The 21,797-nt window shown below is 40.2% G+C and overlaps 1 protein-coding gene across 1 annotated transcript in view; it reads left to right on the forward strand.

Annotated features, from left to right (window-relative positions):
• Nucleotides 1-3,495: 3,495 nt before the first annotated feature.
• SLC28A3 (solute carrier family 28 member 3) overlaps nt 3,496-21,797 on the forward strand; it is a 75,027-nt gene continuing 56,725 nt past the window's right edge. The window contains exon 1 of the mRNA XM_055125893.1: nt 3,496-3,555. Coding sequence (XP_054981868.1) covers nt 3,496-3,555 — 60 coding nt within the window. The remainder of the gene's footprint in view (nt 3,556-21,797) is intronic.

The following is a 21,797-nucleotide window of genomic DNA, read 5'->3' on the forward strand; positions in this document are numbered from 1 at the left end:
ATCATTTTATGTTGTTTTTGCTTTACACTTTAAGATAGTTATCATATAAAATATCTATTACAGACTATACACTATTCTAAATGTTTTTAAATATAATAACATTGTATTATCCTGATAATAGTGCAAAATGGATTCTGTATCTCAGACGAGGAATCCAAGGCAAGGGGAACACAGTATCATGCCCAAATTCACATGGTCAACTTGCCGGAGCTTGGCACATATTTTCCATAAAGAACCAATCGAATAGTTCAGCCTCTGAGCCTGGCTGTATCTACAGCAACTTTCCAGCCTCCTTTTATGGAGTCATAGAGTAAGCACACAAGATACATCTGGGAACAGGTGCATGTTTCAAAGAAATTTTATCTGTGGACATATAAATTTGAATATTTTAGTCTATGTGTATTATGAGACACTTATCCTTTGGAATTTTTTCCAGCCATTTAAAACCGTAAGAGCCATATCTGACTCGAGCAGCACCCACGCTCCCCCCACAGCATCACCAAGGGCTCAGCCCATCACTTCACAGATACTCTCTGCGGAGACGCCAATCTGTGAATCTGTGAATAATTTCAGGTACCTGGTGCCAAGGCTGAGAACTTTGATGGTGGGTTTTTTTTTCTGGAGCCAGGGTGAGCAGCCTCCCCACAAGCCCCCCATTTCAGAAATTGCAGCAGCCACAACTACGTCCCACAACCTCTGCCACACGAACTCATTGGCCCAGATCATAGATCCTGAAGTCTCTGGACTGTGGGATTTTAGGACACTTCCTAAAGTAACTAAGAGCTTAAAAACTTCTTAAACAAGGACTTAACAACCCTGGAATCAGATGTAACAATTTTCACGTAAATTTATTTTATTTTCTTTACCTGTCACTGTCACCCCGTTGCTCATTGATTTGCTTGAGCGGGCACCAGTAACATCTCCAGTATGAGATTTGTTACTGTGTTTGGCATATCGAATATGCCACGGGGAACTTGACAGGCTCTGCCGAGTGGGTGAGATACTCTCGGTAGCTTGCCAGGCTCTTCAAGAGGGGCAGAGGACTCGAACCCAGCTTGGCTATGTGCAAGGCAAATGCCCTACTTCTGTGCTATCTCCCAGCCCTTCTTTAATTTTAATATTGCAGCTTTGTTATCTAATCAATTTTAGTTCTAGAATTGCATCAATTATTATTTGATACAATTTATTTTACATTAAAATAAATAAACCCCATCCAAAAAAAATGGAGAGAAGAAATCAACAGAAAGAAGAAATACAAATGGCCAAAAGACACATTTTAAAAATGCTCAACATTACGAATCAGAGAAATGTAAATCAAAACAATGAGATCTCATCTCACACCACAGAGACTGGCACACATCAAAAAGAACAAGAACAACCAGTGCTGGCACAGATGCAACAGGAAAAGGACTCTCATTCACTGTTGGAGGGAATGCCAACTAATCCAGCCTTTTTGGAAAACCATATGGGTATTCCTCAGAAAACTAGAAATTGAGCTTCCATATGACCCAATATCACTTCTGGAAGTATACCCCAGGAACACAAAAACACACAGCAGAAGTGTCATCTACACTTCTAATAGTTCATCGCAGCACTATTTATAATAGTCAGAATCTGGAAACAAACCAAGTGCCCAAGAGCAGACAATGGTTAAAGAAACCATGGTACATATACATAATGGAATACTATGCAGCTATTAGGAAAAATGAAATCATGAAATTCACTTATAAATAGCTAGACATGCTGAGTGAAATGAGTCAGAAAGAGAAGGACAGATGTACAGTGATTACACTCAATTGTGGGATATAGAAAAGCATAATATGAGATTAATACCCAAGGGCAGTAGAAACAAGGACCAAGAGGATTGGTCCACGATTGGAAGTCTGACTCAAGTGCTAGGGGAGAAGGCAACTGGGATAAAGAAAGGACCACTGTGACAAAGATAATTGGAAATCAACACTGAGCAAAAACTGTGTACTAAAAGTAGGTAAAGGGGAAAAAACATGATAACCTCTTAGTATCTGTATTGCAAACCATACTGCCTGAAAGGAGAGAGAGAAAGGAGAAAATTGCCTGCCATGGAGACTGACTGAGCTGGGAGGACTTGAGGGGGGGCAGGGGAGGGTTGTGGGAGAGAAACTGGGAATATTGGTGGTGGGAAATGTACACTGGTGGAAGGATGGGTGTTGGAACATTGTATGACTGAAACCCATTCATATGACTCAAACCCACTTTATAACTGTGTCTCTCACGGTAACTCAATAAAAATTAACAAATAAATAAATAATATAATATAATAATTTAAATGTTAAAAGTAAATAAAAATGGATTTAAAGATTTTAAAACTAAACCAATACTTAACTCTTAGTCACCTTAAAAGTGGGCCACAGATTAAACTTGGCACTTTAGCTATAGTTTGTTGATCTAAGTGGTAGAACCAGGATTTGAACCCAAGCAAGTTTCAAGCAAGTAAGTACTTTGTAGTTTGTATGAATGATATTTATAGAAAACTCAGCAAAGCATAAAAAAGAAAATAATAATTGCCAAAAAACTAAAACCCATTATTTACTGCCAATTATATTTAGTCTTTTTTTCCCTCATTTTGTGCACTAATAAGATTGAAATACTTTTTGTCCCATTAATCTTTCCACTGCTAGCAGTGTTCAGTTTATTAAGTCTTGTTTATCACTTATCATGAACATTTTCTACACAGGTCTCGCCATTTTAGAAATTAGTAGATGCATCCGTTTATTTTCATATACTAGAGAATGTAGCTATTTTGAAAGAATTCTGTAGCTAATAATTTCAAAAGCAAAAAGTTATTTTATAAACAGCATCTGGTCATCTTGCATTTATTTGCCACTTGCACTTCTGATTAGTCAGATTTTTAAAAGAAAGTCTCTAGAAACAGATAAAGGAAACATCTTTGAAATCTACCAGGCTTGAATTTTATTTCTCTTTGTGTCTTTACTAGTCATCTGAGAAATATGCTATTCCTACATCTCGGTTTTCCACAGTTCTTTAAAATAAGCCAAGAACATGAAATATGAAGTGGGAAGTAGGTGGTTCCGAGTGGTTGGTAGCAGGCAGCTCTTCCTGCCTCTGTGACTGTACCTACCCACAACAACCGTCCTTAGGTAGTAACTGCTTCTTGCATGATTGTAGCAAATGTGTCCTTTTCTGTTTTGTGCTCCACAGTTTTCTCCAAGTAGGCAAGCCCGGAGGGGGTGGGGTGGCATGGGGAAAGGGAGGGACTACAGGGGAGGGCGGGCCTGAACTGGAAGCCTTAACCTCACCCACATCTCCTGCTCCACCCCAGCCAGGGATTTATTAATGGACTTTCCCAACTGAAGTACAGTACAGGTTTCTAGGAAGCAGTCAGCTGTCATTCTGACATCAGCAGAGGCTGTGCTCACTCTATAGGTCCAGAAGACCTCCAGCCCTGACCTGGAGAAGAGTTTGAGTGCAAAAAATTCCCTGAGAAGTGGCGAGTGCATGGAGCTGGGCAAGGTGCCAGCCCCCAGAGCAAAGGGCTACAGCAACACTGGTTTCCAGGTAAGGTCGATTTTCATCTGAGGTTTAAGACCAAGTATATGGAAGTACTATGCTCTCTCCCTCTTGGTAAATCTCTTGTGTCTTTATCAGTAGCTAGAACTATTTTTGTAGTTAGGGTGACATGTATACAATAGTGTTAACCCTTATGGTTTTGGTGCACAGTTACTGCATGTCACAACCAGCAAAATACCCAAGATTTTCCATCACTGTCCTTAAGTAAAAAAAAAAATCTTAAGTAGAGCAGTAGGCTTGTTTATGTTGTGATCTGATGTTTAATGGCACACTTAAAGCTTATTAGTTTTTCTTTCTTGGTTTCTTCTTGAGCTGACAAACCTGAAAAACCTCTTTTCATGGAACTTGTCTTGATCCCTTTATCTTCTGCTTCTATTTCAGACTCACTGCAGGGGTATACCTACAGACATTTTTCTGAGGGGGAAACAATGAGAGGAATCCCGATCCTGGGCATAGTTAATACCTGAGGATTTCTTCCTCTCACCCAGATCCCAGCCCCACCGGCAAATATGGCTGGGTGTCTCGCCCAGTCACTGGCTTATGCAAAGCAGTGTCATCACCAAAACTGGCTGAGTGATTAATGCAGCTGACTTAGCTGGGTGGCACACGAGTCATGTACCGGAAAACAGCACGTCGTTCTGACTGAGCCTGAGATCAGAATTTTTCAGAGAAATTCTTTTCTTATCTGGTGTGCTTTCCTGTTGAGTGCCATTTCAACATAGGCACCCATGTAAGCAGATGCCAATGATCTGTCAGACTTCAGAATCATGAAACAGGAACTTAGGTATTAATGAGAAATAATGAGGAATAAGGAAGGTAACTGAATTTGAGTCTTTGGGGAGGGGGTAGCACATTTGGCATTGCTCCTGGTCCAGAATTACTCTTGGTGGTACATGAGGGACCATATGGGATGCCAGGGATCAAGCCCAGGCGGGCTGTGTGCAAGGCAAGCTCCCAACCCACTGTACTATCCTCCTGAACTGGAGTCAAAGTCCGACTCTTACTCAACTACCCTTGCCAAACCACAGTTCAGTTGTCTAAACTGTTCACAAACAGAAGAGGAGAAAACTTTTTCACTACCCTCTTAGATTCAGTACCCAGAAAAATGACAGATTAACAGAAAAATGTTAATTTTTTATCATAATCAGTGGTGAGGACACACACATACCAATCTTGGCCCTATATTTCATCCCTCACTCTCTTCTATCAAGACAGAGCATCTCTATGATCCCGAGGGTGGAGCAGGGTAGTTCAGGTCCAACAGGGAACACCACCAACACCAAAAGTCGCTGTCCAGACCAGTGCTTGATTTCGATGGGAATTTGTAAATATTAGTATTTACTTTGGAAAATCATTAACTACCCCTATATGTGGCCCATAGCTAAGAGAATATATCAATTCAAGAAGGACTGACACTATTCTTGTCCTTGAGAAGGGCATGTAGGAACAAACAACAACAACAGCAAAGTTATAAAGTGTGTAAAGTGATGCAAAGTAAAAACAAAAAGTAATGTCAAAAGTTGGGGCCAAGTACAGAGTAAATAAATGTAAGTGGAGTTGTGCCAACTGGAGTGTTTGATAGCATTAGCAAGGGAGAGATACCATCACTTAGGGCTCAAAGTTTGGGCAAGGACTTGTCAGTGGGATAGAAGCAGTGTCAACCAAGGACTGCAAGAAAAGAGTGTATAGAGATCTGGGACCTGAAAGTGTGGATCTGTTTGGAGAGAGATGGTGTATTCCTGGGGCTGGGGAAAACATACCCACATCAGTAGGGCTATAGTGCCTTTGAGAAGGTATTGATAATGTTTACACTCTCAAACTGTTCATTTTAAAGAGTTCAGCGTCCTCAGAATCCATGGGGTTCCGGGAGGCCTTCAAAACTCAGCTGTCCATAGATGTGCAAGTCCCTGATATAGAAGTACATGGAGGGTATAGCCCAGGATTAGAGAGCACACCTTCAAGGAGGAGGCCCTGGGTTCAGTCCCTGCACAGCCCCCCCCCCAAATTAATAAAGTGGAATTGCTCAATATTTGCATGTAACCTCCTTATTCCTCCTTGCTCCTGTTATCTCTAGGTTATAATACAAAAATGGTATGTAAATCATTCTTATACTCCATTGTCTAGGAAATAATGACAACAAAGAAATCAACTGCATGTATTCAGTAAAGATGCTACCATTTTTCTGGTCTAACTACATAGTGTGGCTTTTCAATCCCATATTGGTTGAGTCCAAGGACTCCAAACCCACAAATCTATCCTATGTTGGTGTTGCTGAAAGAACTAAGTGAATGAATGTTTTAAAACATATGTGGAGCTGGAGAGATAGTACAGTGGATACTTGCCTCACATGTAGCCAACCTGGGTTTAATCTCCACACCCTATATGGTCTCCAGAGTCCCACCAGAAGTGATCCCTGGGTGCAGAGCCAGGAGTAAGCCCTGAGCACCACCAGGTCTGGCCCAATCTCCCCCTATTACCCAAATTTAATACATGCTCTTAAAAGATACTGTCTTTAGACAGTATTTAAAAGATACACTATTTCCCACCAATTGCCCATTTTCCACTAGCTAGGCAGTCACACCCAGAAACTGCTCCCGGTGCTGTATAGTCCCATCAACGGCCAACATCCAGCGACTATAAATCCAAGCTCCCGAAAGAGAGCAACGCAGAATCTCTTGCCCCGCGCCTGGCTGTCTTCACCGAGGCCCCTCGGAGGGGACGGGTTGTGTTTCCCTCCCCACCTCGAGCAGAGCCTCAACAGTTGAAGACCTCCAGAACCCAGCCACAGCCATGCTCAAAGCCACTCTCCACATGTTTGAATAAGCCTCACGCATGAAGGAACCGGCAGAGGAACCCAGGTGTATGGGACCTGGGGCCAAGATTGCCAAGGGTGCTCGGATCAGGGCTGGGCCTCTTCCACCCAGATCTCCGATTTTCCAGTAGCTAGGCAGTCACAACAAGAAACTGCTCCTGGCACTGTGTAATCCCATCAACAGCCAACATCCACCAGAGACTATAAAATCAAGTTCCCAGAAGCACTGGGGCCGTGCAACATCTAATAGCCTGGTTTTCCATCTTGGAGATCCTGACAAGCTACCAAGAGTCTATTGTCCACTTGGGAGAGCCTGGCAAGCTCCCGTGATGTATTCATATCCCAAATACAGTAACAGGGCTGGAGTGATAGCACAGTGGGTAGGGCATTTGCCTTGCACGCGGCCAACCTGGGTTCCATTCCCAGCACCCCATATGGTCCCCTGAGCACCACCAGGGGTAATTCCTGAGTGCATAAGCCAGGAGTAACCCCTGTGCATGCCAGGTGTGACCCAAAAAGCAATAAATAAATAAATAAATAAAACCAAATAAAGTAACAGATATATACATAACTCTCAGAGAGCCCGGAAAGCTACCGAGAGTATCCCGCCTGCATGGCAGAGCCTGGCAAGCTACCCATGGCGTATTCCATGGCATTTTTTAATATGCCAAAAACAGTAACAATAGGTGTCATTCTCCTAACCCTGAAAGAGCCTCCAGTCTTTGGGAAAGATGAGTAAGGAGAGGCTGCTAAAATCTCAGGGCTGAGTGTAATAGAGATGTTACTGGTGCCCACTCAAGTAAATCGACGAACAATAGGATGACAGTGATACAGTAATACACTACAAACTGTATAGCTGATAACAGAATCCTGTCTCCTGTCCCTAAGTCTAGGGAAGTCCAAGATCAAGCACCTCAGCAGATCTGAGGTCTGGTCTAGATGTACTTCTTCATAGACAACAACCTTCTGTTACCCTACATGGCAGAAGGGCCAGCTCTGTCTCTCTGTTTCCCTCTCTCATTCTCTTTCATGCTCTCTCTCTTGCACTCTCTCTCTCTCTTTCCTTTGGGGCATTATGGTTTGTAATACAGGTACGGAATGGTTATCGTGTACATACCTTTGCCTACTATCAGCACTTAATTCTTGTTCAGAGTTTTCATTTCCAACTATCATTGTCATAGGGGTCACTTCTCTATTCTCTCCCCCACTGAGGGCAAGCTTCTAACAATGGACCAGTCCTCTGGCTCTTATTTCTATTGTTCTTGGGTAATAGTCTCACACCATGATTTTTATATTCCACAAATGAATGCAATCATACAATATCTGTCCCTCTCCTTCTGACTTATTTCACTCAACATGATACTCTCCATGTCCATTCATTTATAAGCAAATTTCATAACTTCATTTTTCCTGGCAGCTGTGTAGTGTTCTATTGTGTAGTTGCACCATTGTTTCTCTATCCAGCCATCTGTGCTCAGACACTCAGATTGTTTCCAGAGTCTGATTACTGTGAATGGTGCTGCAATGAACATAGACATGCAGATGGCACTTCTGCTCCATGTTTTGGTGGGGGGAGGGGGCCAAAATACATTCCCAGAAGTGGTATTGCTGGGTTGTATGGAATCTCAATTTCCAGTTTTTTTGAGGAATGCCCATATTGTTTTCCAAAAAGGCTAAACTATCAGAACTAACAATTCAATGCCAGGGTCCAAGTATTCTCAGATTATCTCTGGAGTGCCAGGACTTACCCAGATCATCCACCCCCACCAGGTGTTTAGGGTGGGGAGGGCCTTCAGGTTTGCACCTTGCAGTGCTCCAGAAACTATTCAGAGCCAGAGATCAAACCAGGTCATCAGGATGCACCTTAATCCCTTGAGTAGGTTTTTTAAAATAGTCTGGAACAAGATTGGCTGGAACATCCTAGATTCCTTTGGCTGCAAGCTAATTAGAAGAAAATAAAACACAGTTTGCTATTGTGCTGTAGAGCAAGACAAGGATCCCACTTTTCCCATTTTTATTCAATGTAGTACTGGAAGACCTAGTGGTAGTAGTTAGCAAGAAAAACAAATCAAAAGGATCCAACTGGAGAAAGAAGGTGAACTGTCATATTTGCAGATAACATGACAATATATGTAGAAGACCCTAAGGATCCCACTAAAAATCTGTTAGAAGCAATACACCAGTGCAGCAAAGTAGTAGGCTGCAAAATCAATACACAAAATCTGTTCTGTTGCATTCCTATATGCAAATAGTGATTTAGAAAAGAAGAGATCAAAAAAACTACTTCATTCAATGTGCCCAAAGTACCAAGGAATCAATTCAACAATAATAACTCCAAAAACAAAATCAATCAATAAAAAAGGTTACCTGGAAAACCACATGTGACTTGTTGGAATATTTCCCCTTTTCCAGCTGCCTTCTGGAGTTTTGTCACAGAAACCTTTTGTCACAGAAACCTAGCTGATCTTTGACCCGCAGATCTAAGGTGCTAGCCAGGCATGATTTGACTTTGTAGATTCCAGGCTCTGGCCCAGCCTAGTCTTTGGGATGTAAATTTCAGGTGCTATCTAGTTTGTAATTGACATGTAGATTTCTTGCTGCAGCCCAGCCTGGTCTTTGGGATGTAAATCTGAGTGCTTTCAGCCCAAAGAAGTCTTTGGTTTTGTTTTTGTATCTTCTTGGGGGGGGGGGGGGCCTAGATTAAGGGCCTGCAGATACAAGAGAATTATGTTGCCTCAATGTTCTTCCAGTAAGATCTTTTGGTGCTTTTGGTGACGTCAATGTATTGCGCCCTTTGGAAGGGCCATGATCAATAAAAGGGGGTCAGAGAGAAGGTGAGGGGGTGGAAAGTGGATAGGCGCAGAAAGTGTATAGAGGGTGGAAAGTGTATAGAGGACGAAGAGTGTATAGAAGGAAGACTGGAATAAACTGCAAGTGAGACCAACCATCATGGCTCCGTTCCTTCCTTCGCCTGCCACATCTTCGCCATCAACCTCCCCGGGGTGGGGGAAGTGGCTGGAGGCTACCGAACTCGGGTGGCGGGAGAGAGAGCTGCTGCCCTAGGCCCTGTGCCTGGCTCGGTGCGGTGAGGCATCCCTTTCCTCGCCCACGCCTTTTCTTTTTATTTTTATACATGACTTAATGAGGAAATAGAAGAGAGCTTAGTTCTATACTAAGTTCCTCTCCACGTGGGGAGTCCCTTTTACTTTCTCTTCTACTTTCCAATAAATTTTTCTACTCTAAAAAAAGAAAAGAGGGGCTGGAGTGATAGCACAGCGGGTAGGGTGTTTGCCTTGCACACGGCTGACCCAGGTTTGATTCCCAGCATCCCATATGGTCCCCTGAGCACCGCCAGGGATAATTCCTGAGTACACAGCCGGGAGTAACCCCTGTGCATTGCCAGGTGTGACCCAAAAAGGAAAAAAAGAAAAAAGAAAAGAAAGAAAATCCACAAAAAAGAAGTCATCAAGATATGGAAAACTATTTCATGTTCATTAATTGGAAGAATCAATTTTGTCAAAATGACTATACTACCTAAATTATGCAGAGTCAATGCCTGGTATAATGTTCATGAATTGGAAGAATTAATTTTGTCGATATGACCATCTTACCTAAATTATTATATAGAATCAATGCAATTTCCATCAAAATTCTTGTGACATTACTCAAGGACTTAAAATGACCACTGATAAAAAATCTATATGGAGGGCTGGAGCAATAGCACAGCGGGTAGGGCGTTTGCCTTGCACGCGGCCGACCCGGGTTCGATTCCCAGCATCCCGTATGGTCCCCTGAGCACCGCCAGGGGTGATTCCTGAGTGCAGAGCCAGGAGTAACCCCTGTGCATTGCCGGGTGTGACCCAAAAAAGCAAAAATAAATAAATAAAATTTAAAAAAAAAATCCATATGGAACTGTTATATGGCCCAAATAGCCAAATTCATTCTAAAAATAAGAAAATGAGATATATTGTGTTTCCTTCATTCTATACTATGAAGCTGTAGCAATTAAAAAGCAAGGAATTAGAATAAGGATAGACTTCAAACTAACAGGTTAGAATGAATACTCAGTGATAAAATATTGTTTATATTGACAGCTAATTTACAGCAATGGAACCGGGTCCATACTAACATAAAGATAGTCTCTTCAACAAATGGTGCTGGGAAAACTGGATAGTTATAGGCAAAGAAAACACAACTGGATTTGTATCTTGCACTTCATGAAAAAAGTCATGTAAATCATGGTACCTTAACTTTAAAAAATAAATATTTTTTAAATGTAATTTAGAAACATTTAAATATGTAGCTACTCCTTGGAGAATTTTAGTTGTAAAGGACTAAAACTGCTCTATCCAACAGAAAAATGTCACCTGAGCCTTGGTGTAATTTTAAATTCTTTAGTAGCTACACTCAAATAAGTAAAAGGAAACAAGTAAAATAAGAAAGAAAATATTTTGAAATTAGAACCAGATTTCATAAGATACACTGAAGAATATGTAAGCAGACTGTTTCAGGATTTGGATCTCAAAGTTATCTTCAGTGATAAATAAAATAATAATAATAATAATAATATTGGGGCTGGAGCAATAGCACAGTGGGGAGGGCATTTGCCTTGCATGCGGCCAACCTGGGTTTGATTCCTCTATCCCTCTCGGAGTGTCTGGCAAGCTACCGAAAGTATCCCACCCACACGGCAGAGCCTGGCAAGTTACCCATGTGTATTCAGTATGCCAAAAACAGTAACAACAAGTCTCACAATGGAGACATTACTGGTGCCTGCTTGAGCAAATTGATGAACAACAGGAGGACAGTGCTACAGTGCTACAAAAATAACAATAATGATAATAATAATATCAGCTTTTGAAGTATCTATATGTACTAACCCACTAGAAAAGATATGTGCATACCTATGTCCATTGCAGCATTTAGTACAATAGCCAGGGTATTAAAGCAATGCAGATGTCCAATCACAGGAGAGCAATTAATGAGGTTTTGCATATATATATATATATATATATGCACTCATATGCACACACACAATATAATCCTGTGCCACTATAAGAAATAATGAAATCAGGCATTCTACAACTCAGATGAAACTGGAGGATAACATGTTGAGTGAAGTAAGTTAGAAGAACAAGGAAAAATGCCAGATCTGCCACTGTCACTGCCATCCCGTTGCTCATCGATTTGTTCAAGCGGGCACCACTAATGTCTCTCATTAAGAGATTTATTGTTACTGTTTTTGGCATAGCCAGTACGCACGGGTAGCTTGCCAGGTTTTGCCGCGTGGGCGCGGGCTCGATACTCTCAGTAGCTTGCTGGGCTCTCCAAGAGGGGTGGAGGAATCGAACTTGGGTCCTCCGCGTGAAAGGCGCATGCCCAACCGCTGTGCTATCGCTTCAGCCCAAATGCCAGATATTCTCACTAATATGTTGGTATAAAAAATAATATGTCTAGGGAATGGGTAGCAAAGGAGGGCAAAACAGTGGCTTTAGATAACAGAAACAAAAATGCCAATAAATGAGGAGATGGAGAAAGGAAGCATGAAGGGATGTTTGGCATAGCAGGGGAGGGGCAAGAGCCTTGGCCTCCTCTCTGATGTAGAGGTGAAGCATCTGTATATATTCAACCATTAGATTCAACTTTACTATAAGCATGGGTTCCAAAATAAAACAGTTAAATTTAAAAATATGTCTGAGCAGATATAGTACTGAGGTTAGGGAGTTAGCCCTGAACACAGCCAGCCAGAATTTGATCACTGGCACTAAATGTGGTCCCTGAGCCCTACAAAAAGTGATCCCTGAATGCAAAGCCAGGAGTAATCCCTGGGAATTACTTGGTGTTACTTCAAAACTGGGGAAAAAAGGTGTCACGGCGACAGGTTGGTGTTTGGAAGGGGATCTTTATACCTTGGCTACTGTGTAGGCTCAGCAATGAACGTAGATGCGTATATATCCTTTCAAATTAATGTTTTTGATTTGGGTAATAGATGCCAAGATGTGGTATCACTGGTGATGTGAGAATTCTTTTGCTGTGTTTTTGAAATATCTCCATATTGCTTTCTTTTTTTATTTTTTATTTTTAAAATTTTTTAAATTTTATTGAATCATCGTAAGATAGTTACAAGCTTTTATGTTTGGGTTACAATCTCACAATGATCAAACACCCATCCCTCCACCAGTGCACATTTCCCACCACCAATATACCAGGTATACACCCCCCTTTCCCACCCTCTCCCTGCCTCCGTGGCAGACAATATTCCCCATACTCTCTACTTTTGGGCATTATAGCTTGCAACACAGACACTGAGAAGTCATCATGCTTGGTCTAGTATCTACTTTCGGCATGCATCTCCCATATTGCTTTCCATAGAGGTTGAATCAGTTGACATTCCAACCAAGAGTGGATGTGGGTTACTCACCTACGCCAACAGTGGTTGTTTTCAGATTTTTTGATATGTGCCATTCTCATGGACCTGAGATGATATCTTAATGTTGTCTTGATTTTCATTTCCCTAATTATGAGTGATGATGAATGTGCTTTCATATGCCTACTGTACACATATATATATCTTCTTTGGGGAAGTATCTGTTCTCACTCTATTTGTCCTTGGGGTCATTGGATTTTTTGTTATTGGGTTTTGTGACTGCTTTATAAATCTTGAATATTACCTTTTTATCTAATGTATTGTATGCAAATATTTCCTCCCATCAGTAGGGTGTCGTTTAATTATGGCTTTAGTTTCATTTGTTTTTTTATTTGATGTAGTCCTATTTGTTTGTTTTATGTTTTTGTTATCATTGCCTCTGTGGTCATCTTCTTGAAGATACATCTGGTACCAATTTCCTGGAGAGTTCTGTTGATGTTTTATTCCATGTATTTTATGGTTTTAGATCTAGTCTCGAAGTATTTAATTCATTTCAAATTTGCTTTTGTGAATGGTGTGAAATAAGATTCTAATTTCATTTTTAACGTGTCATTTCCCAATTTTCTCAGCACCATTTATTGAAGAGACTTTATTTGCTTCACTTATTAAGCTTCTTTGTCTATAAGTCTGAGAGGTTAATTCAGAACTTCTGTTCCATTGGTCTTCAGGTCTGTCTTTAGTCTAGTAGCATGCAGTTTTGACTACTGTAGCTTTGTGACTTAGTTCAAAGTTGGAAGATGTAATATCTCTCATCTTATTCTTTTTTTCTTAAGACTCTTTGGCTCTTTGAGAAGATTCATAGTTCCATACAATTTTTTTTTCTTTTTGGGTTACACCCAGCAATTCTCAAGGGTTACTCCTGGCTTTGCACTCATGAATTACTCTTGGGGGTGCTTGGGGGACCATATGGGATGCTGGGAATCGAACCCGGGTTGGCCGAGTGCAAGGCAAACCCCCTACCTGCTGTGCTATCTCTTCAGCCCCAGTTCCATACAAATTTTAATAGCGTTGTTCTATGTCTTTGAAAATGTCAGTGTGACAAATTTTTGAGTATTAATTTTTAACCAGGTACCATACTATAATGAATTACTATTATTTCAAAAAGTTTTTTGGTGAGTGTTTAGGGTTTTCAATGTATTCAATATGCAGATAGTGACAGTTTCACTTATTTTCCAATTTGAATACCTTTCAAACCTTTTTCTTGTGTGAAAGTCTTTTTCTGTGGTAAATATTTCCAAAACTGTACTGAATAAGAGTGGCAATGAACTCTTGTCTTGTGCCTAATCTTTGCTGACAACCAACAAAGTTCTGAAGCCCTGACTAGCAGCTGGTAGCAAAGAATTGTAACACAATTGTAGCACTGTCATCTCACTGTTCATCAATTTGCTCAAGCGAGCACCAGTAATGTCTCCATTGTGAGGCTTGCTGTTACTGTTTTTGGCATACCGAATATGTCACTGCCATGCGGGTGGGATACTCTCGGTAGCTTTCCGGACTCTCTGAGAGGGACGGAGGAATTGAACCCCAGTCAGCTGCATGCCAGGCAAACGCCCTACCCGCTGTGCTATCATTCCAGTCCTAGCAGAGAATTCATTAATCAAAACAACGTGCAATGTTTGTCTAATCAGTAGGGCTGCCTGAACATCAGGAGTAATCTAACAGGCTGGTCATTTATTCAGTACAATACCCACTTCTCCACGCTGGCTCCCAAAACGTGAGCCATTGTTTAAGTTGATATATACATTAAACACACTTAACAGGTACATTAAGTGTTAACAGGTACATCAAAAGTCAACAGGTACATTAAGAGCAAAGGTTAGAATATTTATACAGCTGTGACCAGATTGTCATAAACAATAAGCATGTACCTTTAAAGTATACTATTAAAGTCATGGCATTCTACTCCTTACTGGGAACACATTTGCAGCCCCATTGTCTAAGCTAAACAAACTGCTTAATACTCCTCTTGGTTGAGCACACATTTTCAGCCTTCATTATCTAAACTAAGCTAAGCTTGTTTTACCCAGAGGACTATCCTTGACCTTGAGCTTTTATTAACAGGATGATTTATCACAGGAAAGACTTTCAGTATTTCACCATTTATCATATTTATTGTCTATGGAACTTTTATGAATGGCCCCTCCTATCTGGTGGTATGTTTCATGAGCTGTATTTTTAAGGGGGTTTATCATGAATAAATCCTGGATCTTGTCAAAGTCTTCTCTACATCAACTGATATGACCATTTGGTTTTTATTTTTCTTTTCTGTTGATATGGTTACACTACACTAACTTATGTATATTGAGACTTAAATATAGCATCCAGAGACTTAAAAGTCAGCTCCCGGAAGCACTCAGCCACTTTGCAGCCGCGCAATAACTTATAGCCTACTTCTCCCTCTGGGAGAACCTGGCTAGCTACTGAGTGCTTCCTGCCTACATGGGAGAGTGTGGCAAGGTCCCCATGGTGTATTAATATGCCAAAACTATTAACAAGCTGGGTCTCATTCTTCTGACCCTGAAAGAGCCTCCAGTACAGCATCGTTGGAAAGGACAAGTAGAGAGAGGCTTCTAAAATCTCAGGGCTTGGACGAATGGAGATGTTACTGAGACCACTCGAGAAATTCGATGATTAAGGGGATGATGATGATGATGATGATGATGATGATGATGATGATGATGATGATGATATTGAAACATCATTGCATCCCTGGAATGAACCCTACTTGGTCATGCTGTATAAATACTTTGATATACTACTGGATTCACTTTGCTATAATGTTTTGTACTTCTGAGGTGTCTGTTGTAATTTCTTCCCTGTCATTTTTGATCCAACTTATTTGGCTTATTTCTGCTTTTTCTAGTGAATACAACTTTTATTACTCTTTCAAAGAACCAACTCCTGTTTTCATTGATCCTCTGGATTCTTTACTTGTTTTCTATATTGTTTGTTTCCACTCTAGTTTTTATTGTATCCTGCCTTTTATTTAATGTGAGCTTCCCTGTCCCCCCCAGGTTCTCCTCCTAGTTTCTATACTTTAGGGACTAGATTGCTGATTTGAGTCCTTTCTTTCTTCCTTTAATATGTGCTTGAATAACTATAAACTTTGCTCTTTTGCTTTTGCTGTGTTCTATAGATTCTGTTAGTTAATGTCTTCATTCTTATTTATTAAAGGAATCTTTGATTTGCTCTTTGATTTCTTCTTTGATTCAATTGTTTGCAGTATACTGTTTAGTTTCCAGGTATTTAATCTTTTTGCCACTTTTTTTTTTTTGCTTTTTGGGTCACACCCAGCGATGCTCAGGGGTTACTCCTGGCTTTGCACTCAGGAATTACTCCTGGCGGTGCTTGGGGGACCATATGGGATGCCGGGGATCGAACCCGGGTCGGCCGAGTGCAAGGCAAACGCCCTACCCGCTGTGCTATTGCTCCAGCCCCCGAGTTTTTTGCCACTTTCTTTACCCACACATGCCACTAATTTTTTATGATTGATTTCTACTTTGTGACTTTGTGATCTGAGAAGATACTTGGTATAATTTCTGTTTTTGCAATTCTGTGAATGTTCAGATACATGTAATCTACATTGGAGAATGTCTCATGTGCGGTGCAGAAGAATATATATTCAGTTTTTTGAGGGTGGAGAGTATTGAATATGTCTATTAGATCCAATGCTTCCAGTTTCTCATTTGTCTCTTGTCTGTTTCATAGTTTTTTGCCTGGTTGATCTGCCCAGTGCTGAGAGTGATGTGCTGAAGTCTCTCACCACAATTGTATTACCATTGATGTATTTCCTCAGGTCTTTTATCAGTTATTTTGTAAACTTTGCTGCCAAAGTTTACATTTAGTACATATGTGTTAATGAGAATTAAATCGTAATCCTCTATTGACCCTTTAACCAATATGTACTGACCTTCCCTATCTTATATTATCTTCTTTAGTTCAAAAGCTCTTTGGTCTGAAATCAGTATGACTATCTTTGATTTCTTCTGTCTTCCACTAACCTGTATAACTATAACTATCTTTCAACCATTGAAGCTAAACCTATGCTTATTATAGGAGTTTATCTTCTGTACCAACAGAAGGTTGTGTTTTATTTCCAGATCTATCCTGCTGTGTTGTTTTTCTTGTTTATTTATTGGGTTTGGGGCCACACCCATTTTTAGGAATTACTCCTGGCTCTGTGCTCAGGACCCATTACTGGTGGGACTCAGGGGACCATATAGGGGTGCCAGGGATTGAATCCAGGTTTGTTGATGCAAAACAAGTGCCCTAATTGCTGTACTATCTCTTCCACCCCATCACTGTGTCATTTTATGGGAAAGTGAGGTACACTGAAATTTAGGGAAATTATTAATATGAAGGTATTTGTTGCATGTCTATACATGCAATCTGGTTGCTTGCCCTACATGATCTTCCCTTTATACGTGATCTTTCAGTGTCCTTGGCAGGGATGGATTAGATTCTGAATATGTCTTCACTATTCTTTGTGTGAGAATATTCCTATCACTTTTTCATTGTGAGTGACAAATCTTGTTCAGTCGAAGATTCTTGGTTAGAAGTTCTTTTCATATGTGCGCTGAAAGTGGACTAGTGTCCGAACATACCCCATATTGATGGCCACTGAATACCCCTATTGCAGACCACAACACCCAAAAGGAGAGAGAGAAAGAGAACAAATTGGAATGCCCTGCCACAGAGGTGGGGTGGGGTGGGAGGGATGGGATTGGGGGGTAGGAAGGATACTCGGTTCATTGGTGATGGAGAATGGACACTGGTGGAGGGATGGGCTCCCAAACACTGCATGAGGGAAAAACAAGCACGAAATGTTTGAATCTGTAACTGTACCCTCACTGTGACTCACTAATTAAAAAATAAAAATAAATTTTAAAAAAGTTCTTTTCATTCAATAGTTTGCATATATTGTTCCGTTCCCTTCTTGCTTGTAAAGTTTCAATAGAGAAATCTATTGTTTCAGTAGAGAAATCTACTGTGAATCTGATGATTCCCACTTTGTGTGTGAGTTTTTGTTTCTGTCTTGCAGCTGTAAGGAGTCTGTCTTTGCCTTTGGTTCTTGTCATTCTGATTATGAATGGTTTAGTTTTGTTCAGGTTTACTCTTGTTGTTACTCTTTGTGTCTCTTGTATTTGTACCCCCATATCACTCTTCAGATTGGGGAAATCTCCCTCAATTACCTTTATCCTGAATTTTCTGATTCTGAAATTGTTCCTCTTCACATTATCAATAACTTCCATTACATTCTCTCCATTTTTTCTCATTCTCTTTTCTAAGATATTTGAACCAAAGTCACTTACAGTTTTAAGATATCAATTTTCTCATTGTTTTTCTTTTGAAAATACTTTTGTAAAGGATATTTAGTTGGAGGAGGGAGAGTGAAAGTAAAAAGTGTGTGTGTGTCTGTGTGTGTCTGTGTCTGTGTCTGTGTGTCTGAGGGGCGTGTGCTGTGTAAGGAGAGGGAAAATTCATATGCTTGCTTGTCTTGTGTCCTTCAAAGATAAATTTAAAAGTTCATTTCTTTGGCAAATTCTGTATTCATGTGGGACCCTCCGTAGGTATTTAGGAACAAAATAGTCAATTACCAGGAATGGTTCAGTCAGGAACTAAGGAGGAAGTACATAGCTAAAGACTTATCTATCAACTTCCCTTCCAAGGTCCTGATTCTATAAATTTTTTTATACAAAAAAGGGTTTTTTTAAACAAAAAAGGGTTTGTTTGCTTTCTTCTGAGCACCAGAATGCCAACATAAAAAAATGACATTATTTTTATTCAACTTTATTTACACAATATGACAATAAAAAGAACAGAAACAAGATTTAAATATTCAATATTCAAGCTACTTTTTCTCTTCATTTTATTTTGTGAAAGCATTGATTTACAAAGTTATTCATAGACATACAATATTCCATCACTGATTCAGATACCAGGTTCATCTTCCCTTGACCATTGTTCACAGGTTCCCTCTCCCACCAGAAACTCAATTTTAAGTTTACTGAGAACTTTTCATATCGATTTCCAGTGGAGGTGAACCAGGCAACATTCCCACCAGCAGTGGATTAATCACCACATTAATGCCAACACAAATTGTTGCCATTATTTTTGAAATGTAACACTCTCACTGTTATCTCATTGTCTTTATTTGGATTTCCCTTATAATAAGTGATGAAGAGCATTTCTTCATGTGCCCGTTAGCCAACCATTGGTCTCTCTCAGAGAAGTCCCTGTTCTTTTACTCTCCCCATTTTTTGATGGGGTTTTTGGATTTTTTGTTATTGATCATTATGAGTATTTTATATATGCTGGATATCAACCCTTTATCTGATGTGTTGATTGCAAATATTTTCTCCATTCAGTCTTTTAGTTTTATCCCATGTTCCTTTTGCCAAAAGCATGACATTATTGCATCAACAAAAATTTATTGAGCTCTGACATTATGCCAAGCATTATGCTAGGTACTGGAAACAGAGAGCTATTGTTTGATTAAACTTGTTACAAATTGAAAACTGGCACAACAAAGTTTATTCACAACATGAAAAAAGTGATCTCAGCTAGACTAGAAGTTGGAAGACAATTCTCAAATATTCAGAAAGAATACAGGCTTTTATGCTCTTATATTCACAATATTTGCTGAGCACATACTTGATGGTAGGTAGAAGTAACATATTCAGGAGGATATCTAGGATGTCATTTCCAGATATCATGTCCAGAACAAAGTTTTTTCCATATGAAAGTATGTGGAAAGGCCTTGAATGGGAAGGTCCAACCAGAACACATACTGTGTAGCTGAGAGGGTTAGCCAGGAATGAGTCCATTTTTGTTTTGCCTTCAGGATCTTTGCTTATTTCAAATTCCTGGTCCATAGAATCCAAAACCAATGTTCATTTTAAGGCCAAAAGCTGCTTTTTAAGATTTTTTTCATTCCAATATTCTTAAATAAACTGGTCAGTCAGATATTGGGGGTTGTAATTAAAGCAATGGTATAAATCCCTCTAAGATACCATCAGAAAGCTGTCCGATGATGTGAGGCCTGATGCTTTGCACCTACTTCTCTATCAGTACCTGTACTTTAAATTATATCCTGGTACAACTTTTTTAGTTCTTCAAGGATTCTTATTTTTCTAGTTCAAATTTCTACATTCTAAATATATCATCCACCCATTGATTCATGAATCTTTCCAAGGAGGAAGCTGGCTAGAGAATACTCGTCTAACTTGTGTAGCTAGAGAGGTTTGGAACATGCAGTTGCTTAATGGAGAGCCAGACTCAAGCACACAGGTGTGACTTAAAGTTCTAGTTACAGGGTAACCTGAGCAAAGCAAGAAGAAACAAAGATGCACACAAAGTCAACAAAAACTGTTTCTAGGAGCCAGGGACTTAGACTTCCTGATGACCCCCCTCATCACTTCCTTGTTCTGTAGAGCATGTAGGGCAGAAAAGAGGGAAGAAAGTAGAGAAAGAATTTAGACAACACAGGTGTAGTAAGCAGAAGTCTGCACAGTCCAAGGGCTGACTGTACTGGACGTGACCAAGACTTTGGCTAGAGAACACAGGGCACCTTTTATTCAGAAGGAAGTGGGAGAGATAGAAGGGAGTACATTTCTGAAAAATCAGGTGACAAGGAGGGGATGGGCATGTGTGTGACCACAGGGCACGGCCAGGGAGGTTATATACTGATCATTATCAGGAGAAAAACAAAAGTTCTTTTGGGTGAAGTTGAAGCTCAGAGCCATGTTGTCAGGCATGCCACTCAGGAAAATGACCTGGGGGTGGGGGGGTTCTGTACCTATTTCATCATCCAAAAACCAGTACTGGTACTCCACATCACGGATCTGTTGGGAGATTCTATAAAGCGCAGGTAGCCAATCAATGCTCAAGCACCAGCAGCTAGTAAATCACATAGTTGAGTGGGCTACAGTGACTTTGGTACAAGCTAAACTAGAAACTGAAATGCAGATGCAAATGCTTCCTCTTCTTACAGAAAATACTATAATCCACTGGCTGAAAAACTATGTAAAATACCAGCATGCTACTTTGATTTTTCATAATTTCAGTCATGTGAGTTTAAGAATCCAGGTTGAATCTCGGTTGTCCAGGTGCAAGGCAAGCACCCTGCCCACTCCACTGTCACTCTGGACACCTAGAAGAAATTCTTCTGGGAGTATCTTCTTCTATTTAAACAATCTGTCTACATCAAGAAGAAACAGAAACAAAATAGTAATAGGAAATTAGAGTCCAGCTGATATAGTCGCTCTTTAAATTTTATTTCAACTTTAATTTTTTTATTTTGGGGAGAAGTTCTGTGATCTGTAATACTGTTAATGATGGGGCTTCCCGCATACATAATTCTGATGCCTTACCAGAGTGTCTGCTTCCCTCCAACATTGTCTCAGGGGGGTACTCCCTCCCCACCCCTTCCCACCCCACCTCCTGCCCATTCCTGTGTTGTTAATCTCAGTTCTGTAGACCAGTGTTCAGGTTCTGTTGCCTTTGCCCATTTGTAGCAACATGTTCCCTTACTACATTTCTTTCTATCCCATGTATGAGAGAGATTATTCTGCATCTGTCCCTCTCCTTCTGACTAACTTCACTCAGCATAACATCCCCCAGTTCCATCCACAAATTAGCAAATTACATGATTTTGTTTCTTAATATTAAGTAAAAATTTTCAACCTGAATATTAAAAACAGCAATCAATCTCAAAGTCAACCTAATAGGGTAGCCATTTTTGCAAGATACAGTTCTACATGGTACGACCTTTTTTTTCACTAGTCACAAACTTTTGAAAACTACTTGTAAAAAGAAAATTTAAATAGACATTAAGTGTACTTGGAAAATTTTACTTCACTCTTGGTTATGATTTGGTTGGGGTGGTGATGAGCAGACCACTCCATTATAAACATGTGACATATTCTATATGCCAAAAACAGTAACAAGTGTCAAATGCATATTGATGAACAATGGGAGGACAGTGCTACA

The sequence above is a fragment of the Sorex araneus genome, chromosome 1, assembly GCF_027595985.1.
Source record: "Sorex araneus isolate mSorAra2 chromosome 1, mSorAra2.pri, whole genome shotgun sequence".
Taxonomy (NCBI): domain Eukaryota; kingdom Metazoa; phylum Chordata; class Mammalia; order Eulipotyphla; family Soricidae; genus Sorex; species Sorex araneus.